Source organism: Rana temporaria, chromosome 3 (assembly GCF_905171775.1).
Source record: "Rana temporaria chromosome 3, aRanTem1.1, whole genome shotgun sequence".
NCBI lineage: Eukaryota > Metazoa > Chordata > Amphibia > Anura > Ranidae > Rana > Rana temporaria.
Genome location: NC_053491.1, coordinates 362,399,797 through 362,413,264, shown reverse-complemented (window position 1 = coordinate 362,413,264; position 13,468 = coordinate 362,399,797). Strand labels below are relative to the sequence as shown.

General features: G+C 45.1%; 1 protein-coding gene across 4 annotated transcripts in view; it reads right to left on the bottom strand.

Annotated features, from left to right (window-relative positions):
• CACNA1C (calcium voltage-gated channel subunit alpha1 C) overlaps window positions 1-13,468 on the bottom strand; it is a 535,824-nt gene that overhangs the window by 46,254 nt on the left and 476,102 nt on the right. For all 4 annotated transcript variants that reach the window (XM_040345319.1, XM_040345321.1, XM_040345318.1 and 1 more), the window contains exon 36: window positions 9,341-9,468. In XM_040345319.1, the coding sequence (XP_040201253.1) occupies window positions 9,341-9,468 (128 nt within the window). The remainder of the gene's footprint in view (window positions 1-9,340; window positions 9,469-13,468) is intronic.

The following is a 13,468-nucleotide window of genomic DNA, read 5'->3' as shown; positions in this document are numbered from 1 at the left end:
CATACATTCAGATGTTGAAGTGCACATTTCATAGCAAACCATACTTCTTAGTAAATTCTTTTGCATATATACACTACTGTGCAAAAGTTTTAGGCAGGTGTGAAAAAAATATGTATATTAAGAATGCTTTCAGAAATAGAAGTGTTAATTGTATATTTTTATCAATTAACAAAATTGAAAGTAAAATGAACATAAGAGGAATTTCAAATCAAATCAATATTTGGCATCAATTCTTCTAGGTACAGTTGTTTTTGAAGGATCTCGGGAGGTAGGTTGTTCCAGACATCTTGGACAACTAACCACAGATCTTCTGTGGATGTAGGCTGCTTCATATCCTTCTGTCTCTTCATGTAATTTCAGACAGACTCAATGTTGAGAGATCAGGGCTCTGTTCTTAATGGCATTGGCTGCATGCTTTCAGTCGTTGTCCCACTGCAGAATAAATTTAGGGCCAATCACATGCCTTCCTGATGGTATGGCATGATGGATAAGTATCTGCCTATATTTCTCAGCATTGAGGACACCATTGATCCTGACCAAATCTCCAACTCCATTTGGAGAAATACAGCCCCAAAATTGCAAGGAACCTCCACCATGCTTCACCATTGTCTGCAGACACTTATCATTGTACCGCTCTCCAACCGTACAGCGAACAAACTGCCTCCTGCTACAGCCAAAATATTAAAAAGATTGACTCAGTCTAGAGCACTTGCTGCCATTTTTCTGCATTTTTCTGTTCCTATGTTTTCATGCATAGTTGAGTTGTTTAGCCTTGATACCATGTCTGATGTATGGATTTTTTCCATGAAGACCACTTCTGAGCAGACTTCACAGAACAATAGATGGGTGTACCTGGGTCCTACTGGTTTCCACCAGTTCTGTGTGGATTGCACCGTTGGACATCTTCCGATGTCAACGGGAAGTAAAATATAACATCCCCTTTAGTGATTGACTTTTTTTTATTATTGTACTCTTGTACTTATGTGTTGTGTTCCTTTGTGTCTTAGTGTTAAACAGTGTCGCCCCTACCATGTCAGTGTTACTAATTCCCTTTCATCTAAACTTCAAACACCAAAACTGAGAAAAAAAAGTAAAAAGGCCCCACAGGGGGTCTAGTGCACTTATGTGTTGTGTTCCTTTGTGTCTTAGGCCCCGTACACACGTCCGAGGAACTCGGCGTGCCAAACACATCGAGTTCCTCGTCGAGTTCAGTGTGGAAGCCGCCGAGATCTCGGCGGGCCGACTTTCCCCATTGAACAACGAGGAAATAGAGAACATGTTCTCTTTTCGGCCCGACGGCTTCCTCGCTGAAAAGTGTACACACGACCGAGTTTCTCGGCAGAATCCAGCTCCGACCGAGTTTCTGGCTGAATTCTGCCGAGAAACTCGGTCGTGTGTATGGGGCCTCAGTGTTAAACAGTGTCGGCTCTACCAAATCTGTGTTACTAATTCCCTTTTATCTAAACTTCAAACACCAAAACTGAAAAAAAAAAAAAAAAATAGGGGGTCTAGTGCAAAAAAAAGGGTGGGCCCCACAGGGGGTCTAGTGCACTTATGTGCTGTGTTCCTATGTGTCTTAGGCCCGGTACACACGAGCAAACATGTACGATGAAACCGGTCCGTCGGACCGTTTTCACCGTACATGCCTGCCAGAGGGCTTCTGTACGATGGTTGTACTAACCATCGTACAGAAGTCCGCGCGTAAACAATACGCGGGGCGTGTCCGCGTCGTCGCCGCGAGGATGACGCGGCGATGACGCGGCGACATGGGCGGGCCTGCCATTTAAAGGCTTCCACGCATGCGTCGAAGTCATTCGACGCATGCGAGGGGCGCTCGGACATGTACGGTAGGTCTGTACTGACGACCGTACATGTCCGAGCGGGCAGGATTCCAGCGGACGGTTTTAAAACACGTCCAGGAATATTTGTCTGCTGGGAAAAGGCCCGGCGGGCAAATGTTTGCTGGAATTCGGGCCGCTCGCGCCTACACACGACCGAACATGTATGCTGAAACTGGCCCGCGGACCAGTTTCGGCATACATGTTTGGTCGTGTGTACGGGGCCTTAGTGCTAAACAGTGTCGGCTCTACCAAGTCTGTGTTACTAATTCCCTTTTATCTAAGCTTCCACCACCAAAACTGGAAAAAAAACACATGGGTCTGGTGCAAAAAAAAGGGTGCAATACTCTGTGTATATGTGTATAGCTAAAACCCACATGAATAGGGGTACAGGGGGGGGGCATGTTGTATGGCCTTTCTTTTTCATATTTTAGGTGTAGTTTTTCCTTGTGCTGTCTCGTGCAGTCCCCTTTTATACTCCGACCCCCTTGCCCCCCCCCTCTTCCCTCTAGTGCACCCCAGATCCTCTATTCAGCCGTCATCACACCTTTCTTATTGTCAAAAAAAAAAAAAAAGGTTGGATAATAATTCAGACAACAAAAAACATTTCTATCTAGGCTTATAAGTCTCATAAATCCAAATATTCATTACAATACCCCTGTTAGAGGAAAGAGAGAAGGGATTGGCATATACTTATATATTAATAAACAGAGAATCTATATGTCCCCTCCCTCTTCCCTCCCAGGGAAGGTGTGGTGATCCTTATACTATCTCGTGCAATCCTTCTTACCCCCCACCAGCACATCCCAGATCCTCTATAGATCCACCATATCACCTTTCTTATCATAAATCAATTACAATAATAAAGTAGTAAAAATTCAAAATGAAAAAATTTCCAGCCCTACTTATAATTCTCACCAGTCCGAGAATTCAGTTCAATACATCTGCTGGAAAAAAAAGGAATTGGCATATACTTATGTGTATGCTTATATATATATATATATATATATATATATATATATATAAAAACCCTGGCCCTGTGTGTCCTAACCCCGTGCCTGGAACCTCAAATTGATCAACTCCCAGAAAGGAAAAAGGTCTGATAAGTCTGCTCTGAAACGCAACCAGAAAGATAGATTGCCCTTTTTTATCAGCACTTAAATTGGGAACCTCCACCGATATGTCCCACTCCAGTCTCGTACCCGTTCTAACACTGGGCGTAGTAGGGCTCTGCACTGCAATGTAGCTCTTGATAGTTCTGGTAGAATTTTCAACTGGCCCCCCTTAAAGTCTATTGTTCCTGTCTCCTAGGCTTTCCGCAAGATGGCCTCCCTATGTGCAAAATAATGCAAATGACACACCACGTCACGGAGGCGATTAATGTCCTTGGACCCAATGCTCTATGGATTCCATCAAGTTCCAAATTTAAAGGCATAGCGTCTTTTAGTATATTTTCAAAAATAGATTTTACCATGTCCTGCAGGTTTTCCTGGTCTGATGCCTCTGGGATTCCTCGCAGGCGCACATTGTTGCGTCTACTCCGGTCTTCGAGGTCCTCCGAAAGTAACTGTACTGGCACCGCAATCTCTTTTTGGGTGTAACTGTCTCTCTCCAGTGTGCTCACCTGCTGCTCCAGGCTTTGATATGCACTCTTCCCATCGGTCACACACTCCGCTAGTATTTGTAGTTCACCCCGGACCAGCTCCTTGCGGTGTGCATCATCCACTTTTCTAATACGGGCTTCTATGTCTGCCCATGTGGGGAGGGCTTCTATGTCTGCCCGTGTGGGGAGAGCCTGTATAAATGTCTTTAGGTCCTCCATTTTCCACACCACTGCTTCCTTCTCCCCCTCTACCGCAGTTCTGGGGCTATGTGGGATAGTCTGTAGCGCTTCCACACTGGTTCTCACCGCCATCTGCCCCTGGACTGGCTGCATAGGTGTGCTCTCCCTAGGCTGCAGCAGCACGTCTACCTTCCCTTTCTCACTTCCGGGTTGTGGATCTCTGGCTGCAACTACACATCTCTGGGTAGCCGCACCAGCTGGGCTGCTAATCGTGCGGTTCTCGTCTCCCTCTGTCACCCCAAATTCATTCCGCTGTAGTCTCACCAAGAGATAGCCTTGAGGTCCCACCAGACTAATCCTGATACATCGCTGGGGTGTCAGTCAGTTAATCAGTCTCATACGGAGCAGGCTGGAGCCAAGAGCTCTGTCTCTCACTCCCTCACCTGGCCATGTGCAGACCCCTCCCCGAATTTGTCCAAATTGGAGACTTTTGACACTTTTTGGGGACCATTGGCATTTATACAGTGATCAGTGCTATAAAAATGCACTGATTATTGTGTAAATGTCACCGGCAAGGAAGGGGTTAACACTAGGGGTGATCAAGGGGTTAAATATATGTTCCCTCAGCATGTTCTAACTGTGTGGGGAAGTGACTAGGAGAGAAGCCATATAGTTTTTCCTACTTCCTAGGAAGAAACCAAATGGCTCCTCTCCTCTGACAGCACAGGGATTTGTGTGTTTACACACACAAATCCCCGTGCTGGTGCTCGTGCACGCGATCGCGCGTGGGTGGCAGCGATTGTGTCTGCCGGCCACGTGCATCAGGTCCCCCACCGTGCATCGGGCACGTGCGCCCTCTGGTGGCCGAAAACAGGTAGGACGTACCCGTACGGGATTTCGCCCAGGAGAGCCATTGTGCCGCAGTATATCTGCGTGACGCAGTCGGCAACTGGTTAAAGGAGCTGTCGCTCAAGCAATTTCTGCAGATGTGTAAATATTGGCTGTAAGGAATGGAGTTTACAAGGGGTCTGTGGTGGAAACTAAAGAAGTGAAGAATGTCATTCCCTGCTGTGGGTTTATGGAAAAGTCCACTAGAAAGTGCACCAACCGAACCCTTTGAGATGGTAATGTCAAGGAAGGGAATGGAATGCAGAGTATAATTCATTGTGAAAGTAAGGAATTCATTGGATTTCATTGCCTGTAGACAGCGGTGGAGAGTCTCAATGGGTCCATCCCACACCTACAGGATATCATCTATATATCTGTACCATAAGCTAATATGGCCAAAGAATTCCAAAAGACAAGAAATTCTGCTCCCACTCCCCCAGGTACAGGGTGGCATAGGAGGGGGCACAGCAAGTCCCCATAGCCACCCCCTGCACCTGGAGGAAGTAGGAGCCCTGGAACAAAAATACATTATGGATAAGTATGAATTCTAGAGCCGTGACTATGAACTCGTTGAGTTTCCACCTTGGATGGACATCGCTGACTGTTTTTAACTATTTTGTGGCTGTTGAAAGAAGTTTATAAAAAAAACAAATGCAACACGTAAGTTCAATCCTGTACAAGTCACATAAGAACAAATTAATGGATGCACTTTTTTTGTGATTTATTTATTCTTTATTCATTCCATTATAGAAGTAATATGTTCTATCAATGTATAACCCCTGAAGAAAGAAGCTATTCTGAAATGCGTTGTGTGTGGTCCTGGACATCCGCTATGGTGGTCACATCACGGTAGTCCTGGACCTATCAGTAGTATACCTCCATTGTTAGGTTGTATGTTGACCTAAATGTTCACCAGCCACTACTGTTACTACTTTTTAACTCGCTGTTAAATATATGCAGTATAACTACCTTGTGTGTTGTTGCTGTGCTCAGTCTTGTCATGGTGTATGTCCTGTGACATGCAACTGTCTTTCACAACCTCACATTAGTAGCAGAGTTTGGTTTTTCCTCACCCAGTTTGAAGCCTTTTAGGCTGGGTTCACACCTATGCGAATTGGATGCAGGAGATTGTGATTGGCTCTCTTTGGAGCCAGTTCACATATCTCCGCATCAGGTCTGGTGCGATTTGCTGGAAAAACTTTTACCTTCTTTGGTCCGTTTCAGGTCCGAATTCAGCCCAAAATTCGGCCTGAAATCAGACCTGAAACGGTGAACCAACACGCACCGGACACCCCGGCTGTGCGACGGATCTTGCGATGGTGTGAACCCAGGCTTACACAGCTGTTTCTGTTTCAGTTATGAATGTGTTTCAACCTATATATCAAATAATGATCATTGGCACCTGCTTGGTATAATTGGTTAATCATACTGACTCGAATGCTACAAAATCCCTGAATTTATGCAAGTGTACAAAGTCTAAATACTGATGTTGGTTTGAAGTCAAAGGGTTGTCACACAAAATACTAATCTATATTTTTCTTCGCTCACTCATTTTGTAAAATAATAAAAATAAACAATTAAAAATAGGATTTTTTTACTCACCGTAAAATCCTATTCTCTGACGTCCATGGACGGACACAGCTTCCTTATACTCTGTAACTGTAGGGTTATGTTCCATTCATTAGGAGAGGACTAGGCAGAATGTTAACAGTTAACATGAATCTTTAGCAGAGCTGAAACAGCCCCGCCCAGGGGGCGGTCCCTCTGGTTATAACCCCTCTCACTGCAGTCAGCAGCTCAGTTCGTCAAAAAGCAGTACAAACTTAACAAGGAGGGGTGGGTGCTGTGTCCGTTCATGGATGTCAGAGAAAAGGATTTTACAGGGAGTACAAAAATCCTATTTTCTCTTATGTCCATTGACAGACACAGCTTCCTTATACCCTGTAACTGTAGGGACGTCCCCAAGCACTGTCAAAAAACGAGGGGTGGGAACATCAATCAAAACTAACTTCACCCCAACACAAACCAGAGCTCCTCAACGGAGGAGTTGCAACCATTAAACAGCCGCCTGCAAAACTTTGCGGCTGAAAGAAGCATCCAAAGATGCACTCACATCAACCTTGTAAAACTTGGTAAAAGTGTGAATGGACGACCAGGTCGCCGCCTTGCATACCTAAAAAAGCCCAGGAAGCACCAATTGCCCTGGTCGAATGCGCTGTGACAGGAATGGGAGGCGCCCGTCCTTTCAGGGTGTAAGCCTGAATCACGATATGTCTGATCCACCGAGAAATGGTGTCCGACAAGATCGCCAGGCCCTTCTTGGGACCAGATACAGACACAAACAGTGAGTCTGACCTCCGAAATGGAGCAGACATATACACCCGTAGAGCACGTACCACGTCAAAGGAATGCAACGCAGCCTCTTTGGGATTTGATGGCCGAGGACACAAGGATGGAAGCACAATGTCCTCATTTAGATGAAAATCTGAAACCACCTTCGGAAGAAACAAAGGCTGTGGGTGTAGCACTGCTTTATCCTTATGGAGGATCAAGTAGGGGGACTTGCAAGACAAGGCTGCTAACTCAGAAACTAGTCTGACCTTCTGGGAGAGTGTCAAGAGAGGAATCTCTCTGATGTTCTTAAAGGGGGCTTCCCGAAGTGCTGAGAGCACCAGATTCAGATCCCACGGAGGTAGTGGTTGAACTGGCGGAGCTATATGTCGAACCCCCTGAACAAAAGTACTCACCAGTGAGTAAGTCGCCAAGGGTCGTTGAAAGAAAACAGCCAATGCTGAAATTTGCCCCTTAATGGTGCCTAAGGCAAGTATTTGATCCACGCCACGCTGTAAAAACAGCAGGATCCAAGAAATCAAGTATGTACGTGGATGCCAGCCCATCTCTTCACACATATAGTTATAAGCCTTCCACGTGCAGTGGTAAATCTTCCAGGAAGATGACTTCCGAACCCTCACCATGGTGGAAATTACTGAGTCCGACAGGCCTCAGTCCCTCAGCACCTGGCTTTCAACAGCCCTGCCGTTAAAGCCAGCGACTGTAAAGCAGGATGAAGGATGGTACCTTGTGACAGAATGTCCTCTCGCAATGGCAGACGCCAAGGAACGTCCGCCACTAGTCTTATCAGATCGGCATACCAGGGACGCCGAGGCTAATCCAGGGCAATTAGGATCATCGGAATCCCCTTGGACTCCGCTCTGTGAAGCAGACGAGGATGCAGTTTTTCAATGAGAGAAATGCGTAAAGCAGCCGATATTGTCCCCATGGGCATACCAACGCATCTGTTGCGTCCGCCCAAGGATCTTTTGACCTGGCTACGGACCTCGACACCTTTCGATTGAGTCGAGAAGCCAGGAGATCCACATCTGGCTCGCCCCATCTCAGGCAAAGGAGGTGAAATACATCCGGGTGTAGTGACCATTCCCTTTGGTCCAGCATCTGATGACTGAGGTAGTCCGCTTGCCAGTTGTCTACGCCCGGAATGTAAATGGCCGATAGAGCAAGCACCTTGGTGAAAACCCTTGGTGCCGATGCCAGGCCAAAAGGGAGAGCCACAAATTGATAGTGGTCTTCCCCTACTGCAAAGCGCAGGAACCTCTGATGCCTTGCGAAGACGGGGACATGCAAGTATGCGTCCTTGATGTCCAAGGACGCCAGAAAGTCCCCCAGATGGAGTGCAGTGACCACAGAGCGAATTGATTCCATCCTGAACTTCCGAACCTTTACAAAGATATTGAGGGCCTTGAGGTCCAGGTTTCCGACGGACTCCGTCCTTCTTCGGGACCACAAACAGATTTGAGTAGAATCCCTGAAACATTTCCTGCAGCGGCAAAAGTATGATTACCCCGCACTTCAGCAAGTCCTGTACGGCGCTGAGAAACACTAAGGTGGACATGAAGGCCACACAACAATGCAAGGGGAGGAGGGGAGGGGCAGGTGAAAGATGAAAAGGAGGGCAAGAGACCCCTTAATCGACCCCCCGGAAAGCCCAGCTGTTTCAACCTGCCAAGACAGGAGGAAAGTACTTACCCGTCCTGCGAGGACTGCTGGCACCTTTATGACAGACCTACATCCGAGCAGTACAGCGTAGCTGTCGGCCATGGTTCACTGTGACTTAGACAGCAGTAGCCCAGCCATATGTGAACCCCAGAGCATATAGCTCATCGGCCACCCCTGGAGCAATGGGGTATGTCGTAGCCGACCCAGCACGTAGCTAAGGCCTGCTCACGCTCGATGGCCAGACAGGGGGGACTACAATGATCTATATTATCCAGCCTGTCACCCAGCCGGCAGTTGATAGAAGATCTCAAAATAAGAAAATAAAAAATAAAAGATAAAATTTCTTCAGGACCATGGGTCCAAAGGGCAGAAAAAAACTGAAATGCTGACTGCAGTGAGAGGGGTTATGACCAGAGGGACCGCCCCCTTGGCAGGGCTGTTTCAGCTCTGCTAAAGATTCATGTGAACTGTTAACATTCTGCCTAGTCCTCTCCTAATCTACGGAACATAACCCTACAATTACAGAGTATAAGGAAGCTGTGTCCGTCCATGGACGGAAGAGAAATATAGATTTTTGAAAGCATTCTTACTTTACAGTATTTTCTCATACCTGCCTAAAACCTTTGCAAAGTACTGTATGTTGTAGCCTGTGCACAACATCGTGGACACATAGTAAATTGCCTGAGTATACGATTTGCTTGACAGCACAGGATCAATAAGCCAGTGTAACTAAAAAGTTACGGCCACTGTCTACAGGGTCTCAATCACTGTATATCAGAGGTCACTCTCACAATATGCTGTTAGTTTCCATCCTTACTTAGCCTCCGGATCATACTCTGCCCATATTCGCTTGAATTCATCCAAATGATGAGGGCCCAATATGGACCAATCCCGCGTCAGATAGTCAAAATTATCCATAATGACCGCGACAAACAAATTGATGATCTGTAAAGATAAATATAGAATAGCACCGATAATACCCTCAGAAATTACAGACTTAAATAAAAACTGCATGTTTCCATAGCAACCAATAGGATTTGTCTTTTTTTTGTTTTTCTCTCGGGCTTTCATTGTTTTATATTTCCCTGTTGGGCAGAGTTCCCCTTATTTTCAGCCCCCTGGACAGGAAACAATAAGAGATTTTAAATTGTAATTGGATAGAGTATGCAAGGGTTAGGACTTCTGTTTATTTTTGTGTGGTTCTTTAACCACTTGACTTCTGGAATATTTACCCCCCTTCATGTAAAAAGGAATTTTTTTGCTATACGGCACTGCGTTACTTTAACTGAAAATTGTGCGCTGTACCCAAATAAAATTTATGTAATTTTTTCCCCACAAATATACCTTTCTTTTGGTGGTATTTGATCACCTCTGCATTTTTAAGTAATTGCACTATAAACAAACAAAAAAAAAACCATACAGTGCCTTGAAAAAGTATTCACACCCTTTGAAATTTTCCACATTTTGGCCTTCATGATGTAGTGAACAAACACCATAATGAAGGCCAAGGAACACACCAGACAGGTCAGGGATAAAGTTGTGGAGAAGTTTAAAGCAGGGTTCGGTTATAAAAAATTATCCTGAGCTGTGAACATCTGACAGAGCACTGTTCAATCCATCATCTGAAAATGGAAAGAGTATGGCACAACTGCGAACCTACCAAGACATGGGCATCCACCTAAGCTGGGTAAGGAGAGCATTAATCAGAGAAGCAGCCAAGAGGCCCATGGTAACCTGGAGGAGCAGCAGAGATCCACAGGACAACTATTAGCAGTGCACTCCACAAATGTGGCCTTTATGGAAGAGTGGCAAGAAGAAAGCCATTGTTAAAAGAAAGCCATAAGAAGTCCCGTATGCAGTTTGCGAGAAGCCATGTGGGGTACAAAGCAAACATGGAAGAAGGTGCTCTAGTCACATGAGACAACAATTAAACTTTTTGGCCTAAAAACAAAACGCTATGTGCGGCGGAAAACTAACACTGAACATCACCCTGAACACACCATCCCCACTGTAAAACATGATGGTGGCAGCATCATGTTGTGGGGATGCTTTTCTTCAGCAGGGAAAGGGAAGCTTGTAGTACACACGAGAGGATTTATCCGCGGATACGGTCCACCGGACCGTTTCCGCGGATAAATCCTCTCGAGGATTTGTGAGGATTTGGATCCAATGGAGTGTACTCACCATCGGATCGAAATCCGCGCTGAAATCCCCTCGCGATGACGTGTCGCGCCGTTGCCGCGCGACGCTGTCATATAAGGAATTCCACGCATGCGTCGAATCATTACGACGGATGCGGGGGATTCATTCGGACGGATTGATCCGGTGAGTCTGTACAGACCAGCGGATCAATCCGTTGGGATGGATTCAAGCGGATAGATTTGAAAGCATGTCTTCAAATTTTTATCCGCTTGAAATCCGTCCCAGGGGATAAAAATCCGCGGAAAGAGATCCGCTGGATTGTACACACCAGGGGATCTATCCGCTGGAGCCGGTCCGCGGATCAATTCCAGCGGATGGATCCTCTCGTGTGTACGGGGCCTCAGAGTTGATGGGAAGATGGATGGAGCCAAATACAGGGCAATTTTAGAAGAAAACCTGTTATAATCTGCAAAAGACTTGAGATTGGGGAGGAAGTTCACCTTCCAACAGGACAACGACCCTAAACATACAGCCAGAGCTACAATGGAATGGTTTAGATCAAAGCATATTCATGTGTTTAATGGCTCAGTCAAAGTCCAGACCTAAATCCAATTGAGAATCTGTGGCAAGACTTAAAAACTGCTGTTCACGCACGCACTCCATCCAATCTAACAGAGCTTGAGCTATTTTGCAAAGAAGAATGGGCAAAAATTTCACTCTCTACATGTGCAAAGCTGGTAGAGACATCTTCAAAAAGACTTGCAGCTGTAATTGCAGCGAAAGGTGGTTCTACAAAGTGTTGACTCAGGGGGTCTGAATACAAATGCACGCCACACTTTTCACATATTTATATTGAATAATAAAATACATTTACGGTTTTGGTTGTAACATGACAAAATGTGGAAAATTTCAAGGGGTATGAATAATTTTTCAAGGCACTGTATTTTTTATTTTCTGTTATAAAACATATCCAATAAAAACATTGAAAAAAAAAATTCTTTAATATGTATTCTGCTACCTATTTTTGGCATATATTGATTGGTTTGCACAAAAGTTATAGCGTCTACAAACTATATGTATGGGTATTTTTAGTTATTTTTATTATTTTACTAGTAATAGCGGCGATCAGCGACATATAGCGGGACTGAGATATTGTGGTGGATATTCTGACACTAACTGACACTTTTTGGGGACCAGTGACACTAATACAGTAATCAGCGGTAAAAATATGCACTGTCACTGTACTAATGACACGGGCTGGGAAGGGAACAAAGGGGTGAACCTCTCCAGGTGGTGTACTAAAAACAACACCCTCATTAGTGGAAGCCAAGTGCAGTATTAGCACAAGCAATATTGAAGAAATGGATTCTGGACAGCTGCTATTTATTTTTATGATTTCATGTGTTTCCCCCGTATTATACATGGTGATGGTTTACTATGCCTTTATTGTGTTTTTAAATTTTTTTACTATTTTGGGATATTGGATTTTCTTACACATGCATATCTTTGATATGTACATTTATATATAGCAATTCCTTTTTTTGGGGTTTATGTTAACCATCTCGTTTTGTGGTCTAATTCCATGTTTTCCCAGGGGCCTCGCATGTATGTATGTATGCATCCCCCCCCTTTTTGGCCACATGTGTTTGCAATTTAAAATCATTGAATGCATCATGTGACATGTTTGATTCTGGTATATATTTGTTAAATAATATGTGGTCATTTAGCTATGACTACACAACAATGATGTTGTGAAATGCGTCAGTCACATGAAAGTTTGATTATTCATTACAATATTTTAGTGCGGCTGTCCAGAATCCATTTCTTCAATACGGGCTAGGAAGGGATTAGCACCAGGAGCATAGGGTTAACTGTGTGGCTAGCCAGTGTTACTATACTGTATGAGGTGCTTTTACTAGTGGAAAGAGATTAAATGTATTCCCTGCTTTGCAGAGACACAGGATTCATGCCTTCCCTCCTGTCAGAATGGGCATCTGCCTTGTTTACATAGGCAGATTGCAGTTCTGTCTCTGCCTGATGATCGGCGGGTGCCAGAGGACATTGAGTACCCTGCACCCACAGAACGGCTTCCGTGTGTAATCACAGCGGAAGCGAGCTGCGGGTGGGGTGTATGCGTGCCCCCTACCCGGAACTTTTGGATCACGTATATATACACGTGATCCGGCGCACAGGTGCCGCCCTGTAGCAGTAAAACTGCAATAGGGCGGAATGAAAGTGGTTAATGGAATAAAAGTAAGTTTTATAATAGTTTTTAAGGGGGCTGGAATGTGACCAGTGGGAGTAGAAAATATCACGTATTCACTGGTAATAAACAATTCCCCAGGCTTGGTGGAGATGTGGGTAAATAAATTACATAGTGCTTGTGGTAGGTAGGAGGAGGAGGAATAGTGCCCTATCAATACTGGTATAAGTGGGAGGAATAGTTCCCCATTTTTGGTATTAGTGGGAAGAATAGTGCCCCATAATTGGTGTCAGTGGGAGAAATCGTGCTCCATCATTGGTATCAGTGAAAAGAATAGTAGCGCCCCATCATTATTGGTATTAGTGAAAGGAGAAATGTCCCATCATTGGTGTTAGTAGGGGGAAGAGTTCTCCAAAATTGGTATTAGTGAGAGGAATAGTGCCCCATCATTGGTATCAGTGTGAGGAATAGTGCCCCATCGTTGGTGTCAGTGGGAGCAATAGCGCCCCATTGTTGATTTCATTGAGAGGAACAGTGTCCCAAGGGCCAGATAAAGACTAGCAAAGGGCAGTTTGCAGACCACTGGTCTAGAGCAGTGGT